The 16,693-nt window shown below is 39.1% G+C and overlaps 1 protein-coding gene across 1 annotated transcript in view; it reads right to left on the bottom strand.

Moving 5' to 3' along the window:
* EDIL3 (EGF-like repeats and discoidin I-like domains 3) overlaps window positions 1-16,693 on the bottom strand; it is a 302,894-nt gene that overhangs the window by 89,701 nt on the left and 196,500 nt on the right. Inside the window, exon 8 of the mRNA XM_010578088.1 lies at window positions 16,012-16,125. Within this exon, the coding sequence (XP_010576390.1) occupies window positions 16,012-16,125 (114 nt within the window). The remainder of the gene's footprint in view (window positions 1-16,011; window positions 16,126-16,693) is intronic.

The raw sequence follows: 16,693 nt of genomic DNA, 5'->3' as shown, positions 1-16,693 counted from the left end.
TCTGGTGTGACCACATACCATGTGCAGTTCAGGTCTCTGGATCCCAAGAAGGTGTAGACATAAAGAAAGTATAGAGAATGGCAGTTTAAATGATAAAAGGGAAAAAGCAAGTATCGTGGTAAAAGGGAAAAAAAAACTAGAATTTTTCAAGTTGGAAAGGAAAAGGCCGAGGAGGGATATGACTGAGTTTTACACAAACATAAACGGGATGAATACAGTACTGTTCATCACATTTACATTACTGAAAATAGGGAGCACTCACTGAAATTCACAGGAAATCAGCTTAACACACGTAAAAGAAAGTACTTCTTTGCACAGTGGGTAGTGATCTTCTGGAGCCTTCTAGAGGCAGATACAGTATCAACAGGTTCAAAAAGAAATTGGACAAATTCAGGCATAATAGGTCCACTATTAATAATACTAAAGAGACTGACCAGGGTGTAATCTCTAATATTCCTACAGGAACTGTAGACGTGGAGGAGATAGGAGGGGAACAAATGACAGATACTGCCCAAGTCTACATTCTCTCCTTAAATAACATTTGTCATTGCCACAGTCAGAGACATGACAGTAAGCCAAACAGATTGTTGAACTATCTGACCCAATAGGATGCTTTTTTTATGTTTTTAAGAAATTACCAATAAAATGGTAGTGAAATTTAGCTAAGACTCCATTATGTTATTCATGTAAACAGTCTCTTTAAAAACAAGTCCCCAAGAAAACACACTGCATACATAATGAATAAGTATAGCAGTTCAATTAAGAATAGAAACTAGACATTAAAAAGCTACTACTTCAGAAGGCATCTCCTTTTAATACTGTTTCTAGGCTCTTAGTATTCTGCCGGAAACCTAATTATCCAATAATTTAATATTTTACAGAAAAAAAAAAATGTTTGTTAGGGGATTACCAAGAAGAGAGTTGTATTTCTAAGATAACAAACTAAGAAACAATATCCCCTTTCCTGAAATTTCTCCAAAATAAGCACCTTCAATGAAGGCACTAGAGAGCTGAGACTTTTTTCATTCTAGCTGTTCAGAGAAAAGATGGAAGATATTAGAGAACATCATCAGTTACCAAAATCCAAATCTTCTTGCATTTTCCTTTCTTTATATGTCTTTATATGTCTTTTCTTAAAGCATAAATAAATATTTGCATTTATTGTGGATAAAATCCTCTCACCTTATTTACAAAATGCCTAGACATTTGAAAAGATACAGACTGATTTAGTAACTTTCACTTATGACTATGCAAAGAGAACTATTCACAAAATGTTGTAACAAAAGGTAAATGGGAAGTTACCCGACAGCAATACATAAGTGCGCACAACTGTTTACAAATTCATCTTGATGCGTTAGACTCTGATGGCTGAGTAAGAGCCAGATCCCACCGACAATGTCTGTGCTACAGTGTCTGTATTAAGAAATTCCAGATAAAGTTCCACATGACTGAATTACAATGCAATTACCACAGCCAAGTTGTTTGATTCTTTTGATTCAATAAAGTAGCAATAGCACTAAACTATGCTATTATTTATCCATAATGACTTACCAAAAAACTTCATGTTATAAAGATTTACCCATCTCGGTTTAAATTCCCAATAACTTCTTCATCCTATGTCCTCAGTGCCAGTGCAAAAAGCTCACATGACCCTGGAAACATTTTAATGCCTTTCTTGTTTAAGTCTCCCTGTGTAAAACTTCTTTTGACTTGAAATCCTTATGACTTAACATGGACCACCATATTGCAAAGTTGGATGCTGATCTGCTAATTTAACTGCAGTAGGATTGACAGAGCAGGTGAATTTGTTTCTCAACTTCTTGTCTTGCACAAGATGACCTAATCTCAGCAAAACTCACAGGGAGGAATGTGCACACTTAACTATCGTATCTCTTCAGCAGGCATGCATTTGCATGTAACAACTCGAATAAGAATGAACTGCAGTTTAGAAAATGGAGCAGCTTGAGTTGAAGTTTTATATGTCTTTCAGGAGTTGTAAAGTTTAAGTGAACAAAACTAGTATCTACTTATAAGAGAATGAAATTCCTTCCTTATCTCATCAAATTTGCAATCATGTTATTCATAACTCAGGCTGTGGCGTACTGGGAATTATGGGTTGCAAGTCTCACACTGTCTTCTGAAGGTGCTCCACCATGCATAAAAGATGCCAATTATATCAGAGACCAGAATCTGCTCTTCCTCAGGTCCCTTTTTTGGTCACAGAACAGCACAGTGACATCTCTGCTTTCCCAAGAAGAAACACTCTTCTGCATTACCTCCCTTACACATGGGCACTGCAGGCAGATGCAGTTTTTGCCGTTCACAGAATTACATCTTTCCTCAGCTTTTCAAACTGGCTAATTTCTCCAACTCCCTACCCAGTAACCTGTCTTGGTGAATTCCTTGGGGTCTACTTCTTCTTGTACTTTGCAGACATAGCAAAGGTGACACCGATGTCACTAGGCAAGATGATGACTAACAATTAGGCTTTCCATATTGAATCAAACCCCACTTTTCAAGTATATTAAGGTGTCTGAAATTATGATTCTCCATCACTAAATACTAATAATGAACAGCATTAAGAAACTAGCATTTCAATCTTTAAATCAATATGCAATTAACGCTAGAGAGATTTAACTTCTTAGGTGAAGGGGACAAACACACTACACTTCATTGACAAATCATATTTTACTTCCAGAAGTTATATTTGTATGTCTAAGAATAAAGCACAGCTTTTAAAGGACATTATGTAACTTGTGCCCCATCTTCCCTGCAGAGAAATCAGGGGGAGACCCAGCACCACCTTCAGCAGAGATGAGAAGAGGCTGAACAGATTCCATCATGCGCTTTGGGGAAGGAATTTCATTCCTGAGGATTTTCCACCTTACACTTTTTATCAAGGAAAAAACCTCCTATGTCTAAAAATGAACACAACCAATACTCACTCAAATTCGCACCTAATGGAAAAGTTAAAGGCATTGTGAAAAACATTGTGGAAGGACCAGGAGGTAAGAAAAAGAAGAGGAGGTTTCAGTTATCACAGTAAAATCCATATTCAGCTTCCTGTACGGACATTTTACTGCTATCCAGAAGAGAAAGGACAATTTTTAGAAACAATGAAGAAAAAGAAAGAATCCTATTTTCACACAGTGGATGTAGGATTCAAATTTGCTTTCAAAGTTAAAAGACTACTGGGGAACATTTTTCACAGCAATATTTGCTTTTCTCTAACTTTGATGTAATTAATTGCAACATGGTTACTTTTTATGCTACGCCTACGATGAAATTGCAAAACATGGATGGGTAAAAGTGAATTGCATAAAAATAGGAACAGAGTAATTATGAAATTAGTTTTCAGCAACAGGAGCATAAATGGGAATTTATATTATTAGAATAACAATAGGTACAATATTACAAACTACACAGTGAAACTGATCTTCAGTGAAGGCATGCAAAGTTACCATCGACTGTACAGATTTGCCAACAACGGAAAATCATATTTACGGGTGAGCTTTACCAGATTTTGCTGGATCAGTAATGGATATTAACCTAACCATCAGTTTTAAAAGGTAAAAGTTTTGTGTGATACTTTTCTGTAAACAAAATTTTTAAGTAACTACACCAAACCAAGAGCTGGCCAAATTACATTTAGCATTAATACTAGAAAACAATCACTGATACAAAGGAAAAGGATTAGAATTAAGAGTAATTCCATCAGCTTTTCTTGGCAAACTTCTGAATTTTTGAAGTTTTAACTATACTTCATTTCAAAAACTCACTTGCACCCTTCTGAGTCCCAATCTATGTACACCATGACAGAAAGACACAAAGTCTTTCTCTCTCTTAGTATTGTGTTGCTACCAAACTTGTCATACTTATTCACCTCCTCATTTATTTTGAAGCAGTGACACCCTTGACTAAGTAACACTGCGGCTGCTGATCTTCCAAGCTGCACGGGTGCATCTACATGGGATGGCTCTCAGGCTGATGGCCACTGCCTGTGCAGCTGCCTGCAGCTACGGAGGCATGCCATTTGCGTCTGATCTGACAGGCAATGAATGGCCGCCGTTCTCATGCTGAACCCTGAAGAGACTAGAGAGCAGACTAAGTTGTGATGAACAACATGTTGCTTTTCCTTCTAACACAACCAACAATAAGATGGTGGAAATTGTCTGAATTTCTTGTAAGTCCTCGGATCATCTAGTGGAATACAACAAATGATCATGGTGGTAGTCAGGGACTAAAATAGATGTTACCTACTAGCATCACTCATTCCCCTCCTACGTATCTTACACATCACTGCACCAATGCCTGGAACAGGAGCTTTGCTGGACTCTCCGTCTGTCCTAAGCCGCAGGAAGTGTGAATCTTGCCTCAGTGGGAAGTTGATCACTGAACATATTACATTTCCTTCTCTTTCTGAAAACTGCAGGTGGGAGCTGTGCCACGCCTGGAGATTTTAGTTCATTTAGGGCTCACGTAACCATGTTTTGTTCCATTTTCTCTTTAGTTCACATAGATTTTCATCCTTCACAGCTTGCCTTGAATTCCAAGTTGTCGTGGTTTAAGCCCAGCCAGCAACAAAGCACCACACAGCCACTCACTCGCTCCTCCCCCCACAGTGGGATGGGGGAGACTAAATATAACAAAAGGCTTCTGGGTCAACACAAGGACAGGGAGGGATCACTCACCACTTACGGTTATGGGCAAAACAGACTTAACTTAGGGAAAAAAAAAATCAATCTAATCTGTTACCAATCAAATCAGAGTAGCATAATGAGAAATAAAACCAAATCTTAAAAACACTTTCCCCCCACCCCTCCCTTCTTCACGGGCACAGTTTCAGTCCCGCTTTTCTCCACCTCCTCCCCCCCAGCAGCTCAGGGGGATGGAGAATGGGGGTCAGGGTCCATTCATCACACCTTGTCTCTGCCGCTCCCTCCTCCTCGGGGAGGACTCCTCACTTGTCCCCTGCTCCACCGTGGGGTCCCTCCCACGGGAGACAGTCTTCCACGAACTGCTCCAGCGTGGGTCCTTTCTGCGGGCTGCAGTCCTTCAGTCACAGCCTGCTCCAGCGCGGGTTTTCCCATGGAGCCACGGCCATCTTCGGGGGCATCCACTTCCACAGGCTGCGGGTGGATATCTGCTGCCCCGCTCCCCTCCGTGGGCTGGGGGGGGACAGCCTGCCGCCTCACCACGGGCTGCGGGGGCATCCACCTCCTCCCCTCCTTCCTCACTGACCTTGCTGCCTGCACAGGGCTTTCTCTCACATCCCGCTCTCCTCCCCCGCTGCAGGCTTCCCTTCTTAAATCTGTTCTCCCAGAGGTGCTACCACCGTTGCTGATGGGCTTGGCCTTGGCTTCTAGCAGGTTCTCACAGGAGCCACCCCTGTAGCCCCTCTGCTGCTACCAAAACACTGCCACACAAACCCAACACACAAGTCCAAATGAATCTCCAAAATATGAAACAACTTTCAAACCTCCAACTTTTGCAAGCTTTATGCCATACTCGCCTGTAATTCTATTCTGTGTCTGATTTGTTAACTACTGCAAACCTTAAGGGAGTTTCATTATGAAGAGTTTGTAAGGCTCTAAAGATGATTTTCCTCTCATTGCTCATTCCTGTGTCCACCAAAGAACAGCAGCAGACTAGACCAGGCTGACTCAGATGGCAAGCCACCCTCCACGATTTGTCTATTTTGAAATAAATAGCCTATATCTTATAACACTAAGCCTTGAAATAAGGTATTTTCCAGTTGGGCTAGTACCTGAAACAGAAAAAGGGTCCTGTGACTTGTCTATTTTTAACTTTGTTGAGCCTACTGCAGCTGTAAACTGTTCTTTACATGTATTTATAATCATTAGTGCTTTTATTGAAGGTGTTTTTCCATACTTTTAAGGATTTTTTTGGTCATAATAACCAGTGATTTGTTTTCAGCTTGCTTCTACTGGCTACAGTCTGGCTTTTATTTCTTTTACAGTACCAATTCCTTACCTGCAAATTATTTTTCATTTCTGTGAGGACATAAAAAAAGAATGTGCATTATTGACCAGGCCAGGAACTGAAGAGCTATAGAGGCTACTTTGAGAGTAATGGTGTGCTGTAATTTTTCTTTTAAGGCTTAGAAATGCTGAAATATGCATTGTCATAGGCTTTGCCCAGCATAAAAATGCCCATAAAAGTTCTTCCAACACAGGAATAGTGGATTATATTTATAAGGTAAGTATTTTTCCTCCTACTTCTTGTGAATGTCTATGATTCTATGTTACTGAAAAGGTAGGGTCATATTGCTCCCTCGGTAGGTAGAACAGACAGGTGGAAGACAGGTAGGAGAAGGAATCCCCATGCAACCTTCCTGCTTCTTTACTGAGGGTAACAGAGGCACCATGAGTCAAGAATGACACAATGCCTGAGAAAAGCAGATCAGTAGGTTTCAATAAGAAAACATGGCAAGAAAATCATCACAACTAGCTGGTTCAAGCTAAAATGAGATGTTAGAAAGTCAAGTTGTAGATGCTTGAATGTAGGGTTGAGTTAATATTGTAGTTATTGACACAACCCAAAAGCTACTATTGCACTAGGTGACTAATGTAGTAAGGAAATAATTAAATGCATAAAATATGCCTGTTGGGTCCTAAGGGCTTGTCTGAATATTTTACAGTGAGTTTCTGTCAGGTGTCTGAGTAAAGATTGTATCCTCTACTGCCTAATCAAAGTAATATATCGAGAAATGAATTTCCACAGGGAGACATTGCTGTACAGTACAACTGCAGCAAGATGAAAAGGTACCCAAAGGTATAGGGCTGAGGACTTTGTTTCAACATCAAACACTGAGAGATCACTCTCATTTTTCTATTGTGTTGAAAGGAAGAACTACGGTTCTGATCTGTTGAGCCTAATTTTGCACACCTTTGCGTCTTACACAGGATGCCTGGACAAAGAAGGTCTGCAGTGGAAGGGCCAGAGTGTGCCTTGTTGTTTGAAAACTCAATATTAGAAACATTAGAGTTTGATTAATATTTCTCACCAGGTCATTGAAATGCCTGGGAGAACATTTCAATGTTAACAATGTGTTCTATCCTTTCTATAACATTTTCTGCCTCTCTGCACTTTTATACCAACACACTACACAGAAATGTTAGCCAGACAATATTCCCAAAATGGTGTAGCCTCAGCAAACCTCATTAGTTTCAGCAAGAGATTCAAGATGGGTTTTGTCCAATGCAAATATAGAAATTTTGTTTTGTCCATGATTAGCTGAAATAGTTAAAAATGTATGTAAAGCATTACCCTTAGTACTGATACATTTAGCCTCTCTGTCAGCATTTATTTAGCCTCTTAAATAATTTCTAGTTTTATTCTTATAGCATGTTCAAAAAATGACAAATTACCTAGATTGAGTTGAATCACATGAGTTAAAGTCACATTTAACATGTAAAAGTTTTCCCTCTTGCACTTTCAAAATGTATTTCTAATATATTTCTGTTCTAAGATATTTCTGTAATCCAGGGAGGTCATAAATAAAGTATTACCATTAATTTTATATTAAATTGATACATTTCTTTTAGGCACAATTTTTTTTCAATTCTTCCTTTTGTCTGAGATTAACCATACATTATTCCTTAAACCAGCTGGGATATCATATGAATGATTCCTATCAGCCTGACCTCGGTACCGGGGAAGATTATGGAACGGTTTGTCTTGAGAGCACTCACATGGCAAGGCCAGGGCAAGCAGGGGATCAGGCCCAGTCAGCATGGGTTTACGAAAGGCAGGTCCTGCTTGACCAACCTGATCTCCTTCTATGACTGGGTGACCTGCCTAGTGGATGAGGGAAAGGCTGTGGATGTTATCTTCCTTGACTTCAGCAAGGCCTTTGACACTGTCTCTCATGGCATACTCCTTGAGAAGCTGGTGTCTCATGGCGCGGACAAGTGTTCTCTTTGGTGGGTGAAAAACTAGCTGGATGGACGAGCCCAGAGGGTTGTGGTGAATGGGGTGAAATCCAGTTGGCAGCGGGTCACAAGTGGTGTTCCTCAGGGCTCAGTGCTGGGCCCCGTTCTCTTTAGTATCTTTATCAATGATCTGGATGAGGGGATTGAGTGCACTCTCAGCAAGTTTGCAGATGAGACCAAGTTGGGAGGCAGGGTCGATCTGCTTGAGGGCAGGGAGGCTCTTCAGAGATATCTAGACAGGCTGGATCGATGGCCTGAGGCCAGTTGTATGAGGTTCAACAGGGCCAAGTGCTGGGTCCTGCACTTGGGTCACAACAACCCCATGCAGCGCTACAGGCTTGGGGAAGAGTGGCTGGAAAGCTGCCCGGTGGAAAAGGACCTGGGGGTGTTGGTTGACAGCCGGCTGAATATGAGCCAGCAGTGTGCCCAGGTGGCCAAGAAGGCCAACGGCATCCTGGCCTGTATCAGAAATAGTGTGGCCAGCAGGAGCAGGGAGGTGATTGTTCTCCTGTATTCGGCACTGGTGAGGCCGCACCTCGAGTCCTGTGTTCAGTTTTGGGCCCCTTGCTGCAGGAAAGACATTGAGGTGCTGAAGCGTGTCCAGAGAAGGGCAACGAAGCTGGTGAGGGGCCTGGAGCACAAGTCTTATGAGGAGCGGCTGAGGGAACTGGGGCTGTTTAGTCTGGAGAAAAGGAGGCTGAGGGGAGACCTTATCGCTCTCTACAACTACCTGAAGGGGGCTGTAGTGAGGTGGGGGTCAGTCTCTTCTGTCAGGTGGCTGGAGATAGGACAAGAGGAAATGGCCTCAAGTTGTGGCAGGGGAGATTTAGGTTGGATATTAGGAAAAAATTCTTTACTGAGAGGGTTGTCAGACATTGGAATAGGCTGCCCAGGGAACTGGTTGAGTCACCATCCCTGCAGGTATTCAAAAAGCGAGTGGACGGGGTACTCCAGAACATGGTTTAGTAGGCATGGATGATGGTTGGACTCGATGATCTTGAAGGTCTTTTCCAACCTAAATAATTCTATGATTCTATAAGTTAACTACCCTGAGTACATTAAAAAAAGTGAATTAATTTCTCTAAGGGTAGTATTTGTGTATACATATGCCTACACACACATACATATACACATACCTATAAAACCTCCCTAATTTTTCCATGTGAGTACTGAACTTGTCATCTAAATAATGACAAACAGGAATGTAAATATTTACCGAATTTTTATTCATTGCATACTTGAAAAATGAGCTGAGAATTGTAGCTTTTAGATTTTATGATCTCAAAGAGAAACAAACCAAGAAAAATACAAAATTTAAAATAAATTCTTTCCCTTAAACATGAATTTAAAAAACAGTTTGTACTCTCTTGATTAGACTGTGGCTTGATTAACATTTTTAACTGGTGTTAAGCCTTGATTTCATGCCCAGGCTCTGTCCCCTACCATTCCTTTGTACCAGCCCAGTATTTGTGTGGCTGTGAAGTTCACTGGATCAAAGAACTGATCTGGTTCTTTAATTACCCTTTTTATTTCCTGGGTCAGTTTTTGCCAGGACAACAAGGCAAAATGTAAAATGGCAGCCCAGAATAAGCAGCCACAAAAGGAGCAAGATGGGCAAGGAAGAGCTGAAGAAAGACTCCTTCAGGCAGCAGGAAGGCTGGTTTATGTCAGTTTTCAAGGAATTGTTACTTTACAGTATGAAGCAGTGAAAAACAGGGGTGGGTTTTTTTTTGTCTCAATTTCCTGACAAAAACAGAAAACCTGTTTGAAAATTTCTGGAATTTGAAGGCAATTACAAGAGCTTACCTATTTAATAAATTGGAAAGAGAGCAACAGGAAACCTGTCTTGATTCAGTTTAAGGTCATAATCTACAGGTCATCTAGAAATCTCTCAGGTTTAGCACATGCCTTCTCAGAATTTCCAGTACATACTGGCAAGATGAATGAAAATGGAACAGAAACTCCAATATAAAAAAGTAAATTATTTTTGTACCAATGAATGCGTATCTTCTTCTTTTGTGGATGATCATAATGCCCTTAATTTAAACACAGGAGTCTGTATTTCTAGAAACTACAATTCTTTCTATACTTCATTTTTTTTCCTAATGAAAGTTGAAAACCAAAATCAACTGATTAAACATGAAAGGTTAGTAGATCAAAAATCATTGACATCTTGAACTATAGAGCAATTTCAGAAACACAAAAGAAAATTTAGTTTGTTTGGCCAGTTTTGTTTTACAGAAATTTTTGCTATATTTTATACAACACCAGTATTTCAGATCATAAAACTGTCAGGTATTCAAAACAATCAAGAATACGCTTAAAACCAAACTTTGTATTGGATTATTCACAGAATTAGTCAGACTAATACTTTGAGCTGCAGGGAAAGTTAGGTTCTCCTAAATCTCATGCAAAGAGATTTCCTGTGCATTTTTTATGCCCTCATCCTGTGACTTTTTTTTTTTTTTTGTGAAGGGTTTTTCTGAACCTAAGTATGGAGGTTTTCTGAACCCTGCTGAGTCAGGGCTGGTAAGAGCTGGAGCTGGGGAAGACAGAGATACCCAAGACTCACTGAAGACAGTGACCATCAAGCAGGGGAGTTCAAAGGACAAGCACCTGAAGCCAAAAAGTCCCACCAAGTGAGGACATTGCCTTGAAAACATGCTTGTAAGTGAAATACAGAAGACACCAAAAGAAGCAATACAGTCTCTTAAAAAAATACTGTGAAACTAGTTATTTATTCTGCGCTGCAAATCATGCAAGTTGCAGGTGTCCTGTATTCCTGGGAACAATTTTAAAAGAAACACAATTCTAAAATCACAGTGCATCAGAACGCTTGGATGACACCATCTAGCCTGGGAGTACAAGGCTGCATGTAAGCAGAAGTCTTGAAAGTCTCTTTATGCCTAGATCTGTCAGACCTTTACATAATTTTTAAGTAAAAATGACACTGAAAGAAGAGGCATTTTCATTTAAATAAAAAATGCTACTTTGATTTCCACAGAGAGGAAGGCAGAGAACGACCAAGTGCAGTATAATCACACTAGTGTACTAAAACATAAAGCCCAGGAAACAAATGAAAATAATGTGAAGGTACACTGCTTAGCAGGATTTTTGATATGCTAGACAAACTAAATTGGTGCACTCGCTCTGAATGCAGTTCTCCTACATATGGGCATGTTGAGAGGTGAAGGGGCCATAGCACATGTAAAAAATATTTACAGTGACTAATTTGATCTATATCTTTAAAGAAAAAGCATAAGAAAATTTGCCATATGCTTTAATGGCAGCAACTCTTGGCAATCAGCAAAATACAGCTTCAAAATGCACAATGGTGAAATTATAACATGTCTACTGTATAGTACCATCTGCTAGAAAAAAAGTGACCAAAAATTACCTGTGGAACTTGTCACAAATTATTGCAATTCAGTATCCATGTTGCTCATGGGAGATTTTAACAATACAGATTTGTACTGAATAATGCAAACAGTCTGACACTGATGAAAGTGGCTCCCTGTTGCCTGCAAGAGAATTTTGTGATCCAGAAATTAAAAACTTCAGCCCCAGGAGAATCTGTCTTGGAAGCAGTACTTATTTATAGAAATTCCAAGACTAAGGAAAGCTGTAATCATAACTGATAGCTTGAATTCAGCAGGAAGCAAAAAATAGATTGAGAGAGTGCAAAAACAGAAGGAGATGCAGCTGCATCAAGGAAATGCTGAGGCCTTAAGAAATCTGGAAAGTAATATGGAATTAATATAGTTTAGCTTTTGCTTTCAGAGGACGGGAAAAGGTGCTCTCTTTCCATTTTGTGTTTACTAAACATCTGCACATAAATTTTGTAAATACCAGATGCTCAGTGAAGCATCTCTTAACAGGTTGATAAGCTTATTCCAGAACAATTGAGTATGTTTTGAAGCCATCAGTGGTCTTGCACTCCACATTACTTTGACTTCACCTCATCCTGTGCTTTCCAGCAATGAGAAGCAGCTGGTTTAAGTATCATTTATGCCTGAATGGCTAAAGATAGCAGTAGCTAATAAGAAAGAAAGAAGACTGAATTTAAGTCTCTCCAGACAAAAAACATTAGAGGTCAGGCCAGTGCTTCAAAATGAGAAGGATATGTAAGTAAAACAGAAGAAGGCCCCAAAGGAGCAGAAGCATTGTCGGGGTGAAGCACATCAGGAAATCACCGCCATGTCTTCTGAGAGCTTTACTTCATGGCTGAGCCCTTAGAAAGCAACTCCAAACTGGAGACTCAGAAGATAGTCAAGGTGGTCCAAACACGATTCCAAGCTCACGAGGCGTTTTAGTGCTATTTTAGTACTCAGCTCCAGACAAGCCTTTCCCTCTCACTTCAGCTGCACTAGTTATTAGCAAAGGCTCTTGGTACTAGTCAGAAGGACTTTGGATGGGTGTCCCACAGGCTTGCAAGACCTGGGTGTAATACAAGAGTTGTCTCACACCTAGAAACTGCTACACATGAGATAAAATGGAAGGGAATTATTCAGGAGATTAGCTAAGCAAAATTCATTATGGTGGAATTGGAATTAAATGGTGGGATCAAAAAAAGAGAGAAAACTCAGTTGGAGCATTAGAAAAAACATTCTGATATAAACTACTTCAAGCTGACGAGTAACATGACAAGTCACCAGTACAAAGCATTGGTATTTGGGACATACCAAACTAGATATACTACTACAAAATGCATCCTGGAGAACAAGCTTGCAATGACAGGAGAACAGACAGCATGATGTATTTTTGCCTTTTTTATTCTTGATCTAGACTATTTCACATATTCTGTGATGTGGATTAGCAATCTTTGAGCTTTGTGAGGTAATTCTGAGACAGCAATCAGTAATTTACATAATTAGCATAACAGTATTTAATTATATGATTACTGTAAATATGTGTAAAACTCTAATGGTGTAATTAGAATGTGTAATTACTACTTGTAATTACATAATTAGGTATGATGATGTAACTAAACTTCTCATGGAAAAAAAGGATATTTACAAGCCCAGCTATAGGAACCAGTATGGTGCATAATTATATTGGTGGTATAAAAAGAAAATGTACCATTTTAATGCTAGCTGTGCTAAAGCTAGCTCAAAAGTAGATGAATGCTAAAAGTTTGTGAACTCTGCCATAGTACTGGAAGAATGCATTGACTTCCCTCAACAGGGACAGTGCAATGACTACAGTCAGTACAAACATTATTCCCATCCTTAATTATCTGTTATTTATTGATAACCCTTTATACACTTAGCTGAATAACATGAGTATAAAAAGTGGTATAATGGAAATATTCAAATATCTACCTCATGTAGCATTTTCTAATTACTAATTTAAGTAACATATTACTTTTCTCTTAAGTTTCCAAAGCACATCTGATTTCACGCTCCTCCCATGATACTGTCCTGCAGACACCAGATTGGTGGTACCTCCTTATGCGGGTCCCTACCCAGAGGAAGTACAGAACAGAAGCTTTTTACCACTGCACTTCAGCGTTGCATTGCCATGCCCCCCATTTACCACACCATGGAATCATAGAATCATAGAACGGTTTGGGTTGGAAGGGACCTTGAAGATCATCTAGTTCCAACCCCCCTGCCATGGGCAGGGACACCTTCCACTAGACCAGGTTGCTCCAAGCCCCATCCAACCTGGCCTTGAACACTGCCAGGGATGGGGCATCCACAGCCTCTCTGGGCAACCTGTTCCAGTGTCTCACCACCCTCACAGTGAAGAACTTCTTCCTGACATCTCTTCTAAATCTACCCTCTTTCAGTTTAAAGCCATTACCCCTTGTCCTATCCCTACATGTCCTTGTAAAAAGTCTCTCTCTGGCTTCCTTGCAGGCCCTCTTTAGGTACTGGGAGGCTGCTATAAGGTCTCCCTGGAGCCTTCTCTAGGCTGAACCACCCCAACTCTCTCAGCCTGTACACACTTTGCAGCTGACAGATTAATAGTTACTGCAAAGCACACTTTAAAACTCACTGTCCTTGATCTCTACACCAAAGCAATTTGACTGTTGTATAGAGCCTTATCGCAATTATAAAAATTCTTTAACACTCAACAGAATTATCCTTTCAAATAACTTAGTATTCTTCTCTATGGGCTAGACAATGGAGTCCTGGGTCACAGCTGTCAGCATTTATATACAGAAGCATCTCCAGAAAGATCATTTGACTAGGTGATTGGCTTACCAGTGTAAATCCTCAAAGTATGACCCAGAAAGACAGACTGTAGGTAGGATATTTTGCAATTCAGTAATGCTTTACTGACATTAGCAGAATTCTTTCACTATTTCAATACAATGGAAATTTCTATTTTTTATACATATATATATTTTCTGTTATATGCTCTCCAAACCAGAAATATGTATGTTTGTATATATATATATATACACACATAAAAACAAATCCAGTATAATGTATAAAATATACAACTTCACACACAAAGTTTATTTTTATATATAATTACATATACATCTATAAAAAGAAAAAGAAATACAAAATAACAGATGATGATTCAGAAAATGCAATGATCACTTCAAGTAATAGCTCTGACTACCCCATTTCTAGCAAAACAGGAGATTGGTTTTATGTGGTCTATAATCTGAGCAACGTTCATGACGCAGCCAAAAAAACAGAAGGGATAAACTCTGAAGAGATGGATGAGATTCCTGGTGGAATTCCAAATGGTAATTCAATTGCACCTTATAAAGAAATACACGAAGTGATTCACCAGCAACATTTACGGAAAACTTTAACAGATGTTAATCGATGTTAATTTTTTTTTACAAATTCTTTCAGGTAGCCATATAGGCCTGTAAAATTTCTCAAAGCAAAACTTGATTTCTCTCTAGAATTATATACACATTATATTGGATGCTTCAAATCTTTTGCCTGATGCATATATAAATCTGGGAAGTCACTGAGGCTACTTCAAAAATTCCAGCTTGTCATTTGTGGTTATTGGTCCATATTGTTTTCTTCTCCATTCTTCCCCATGCATCCACAATGTGAACACAGGAAAATGAAGCATATTCTTCAGCTTTGTTACGGTTTTATTTATTTAGCATTCAACTTGCAACTTTTTTTTTTTTTTTTAATTTTTCCTGCTACACATAGTAGGTCTTCCTTGAAATACAAATCTCCTTTTTTGAATGTGGATGACTCCAGTATTTCAGGTATTTTGAATGCAGTATCTAATACTACAGATGCTAACACACAAACACTTTCCTTTTTCTCCTTAAGGTACCAAGCTTGATATATCTCGGGACTATGTTAGCTTTTTACACAACACTGTAGTATTGACATCCTGTGTTCGACTAAAACACATGGGCTTTCTTCTCTGCAGTATTTCAAATACATGAACCTCTAACATCTGTTATTAACTGTTAAGTTAAGGTACATTGCATCTCATACCATAGCAGTTTATTCTATTTTTGTTATTTTGGTCTTCAAGACTACCTAGTCTTTCACATGTGAAGAACTCCTTTGTAGTAACAACTTTAGGAATCAGACCTTTATAGTGCCTTCATAGTCGATGTTATTGGTAAAATCATGCAACGTTGTTCCCAGGACAGATCCAGGAAGAACGCCACTAATGACCTCTCTGTAAACCAGTGGTCCCATTTTCAGAGGCTAGAGACATGTCAGAGAAAGTAAAAAATTTTTTCCCTGCTCTTAAACTTGTTGATATCTGCTAATAATTACTGCTGAAGATGGGATACTTGGTGAGATGAACCCCTAGCCTGAAACAGTTTTTGTGTTTTTCTACTTTGCACTATTTACTCCTTCTTGTTTGACTCAGATAATAATTTTGCATTTTGCAAATGTTTCCATCATATCAGATGCTTTACTTGAATGCATGACAGATTTGGTCTCTTGAATTTCCTCCATTTTAAAAAGAATTAGATGGCTATTTTGAGCATTAGGTATTTATAGGTTAGAGAAGTATTTCCATAGTATGCTATAGTTGTTTCTGCAAAAGAAATTATTTATTTATTTTATTTCAAAAAATAGATGTAAAAACATGCAATACTTACTCTGTTGGCAGTTTCTTCCCATAAATTCACCTGGACATTCACAGGAATAGTTGGCAACGAGATCTGTACAGATTCCACCATTCTTGCAGGGTTCGGCTTCACATTCATTTACATCTGCAAGAAGCAAAACCCATAATGTCAGTATTAGCAAAAAGAAATTGTAAAAGCAATAAGCACATGTTTCAAAGCACTAAACCACAACATATTTATACAATTGACATTAGAAGACATACCTTCTTTTGCCCAGCAAACATGCTGAGTAAAGGATGTGACTAAACAGGTCATGCTTTAGGAAAAAACCACTGCAATCTCATATAAATTTAGCTAGTTTCATATACCTTCTAAAGTTTTACTACGTCCCATCACACAACATAATTTAAAGTTTTGCTCAGGGATTTTCACTGTAACTTCCAGAGGACATCAGGGCCACAAGTCATAGTTGAGCCTTAAATAAACAAATTCAATTAGTTCTAACAGAGTACTCATTAGTGATCCTCGCAACTTCAAGAAATGTAGCTACTTCTTTATCAACAGATGCCAGTTAAGAATGTGTCTCAGTTCATCTTAATTCATTAAGCATCTAATTGACAAGGTTGTTTAACCGTCTAAAAAATTTCCTTCCTGTGCATGAGTTAGTGGGCAAATTGAAACTAATAGCTTGATCCAGAAGCTTGCAAATTTT

Source organism: Haliaeetus leucocephalus, unplaced genomic scaffold (genome assembly GCF_000737465.1).
Source record: "Haliaeetus leucocephalus isolate CR32 unplaced genomic scaffold, Haliaeetus_leucocephalus-4.0 Scaffold598, whole genome shotgun sequence".
NCBI lineage: Eukaryota > Metazoa > Chordata > Aves > Accipitriformes > Accipitridae > Haliaeetus > Haliaeetus leucocephalus.
This window is presented reverse-complemented; position numbering and strand designations above follow the sequence as displayed.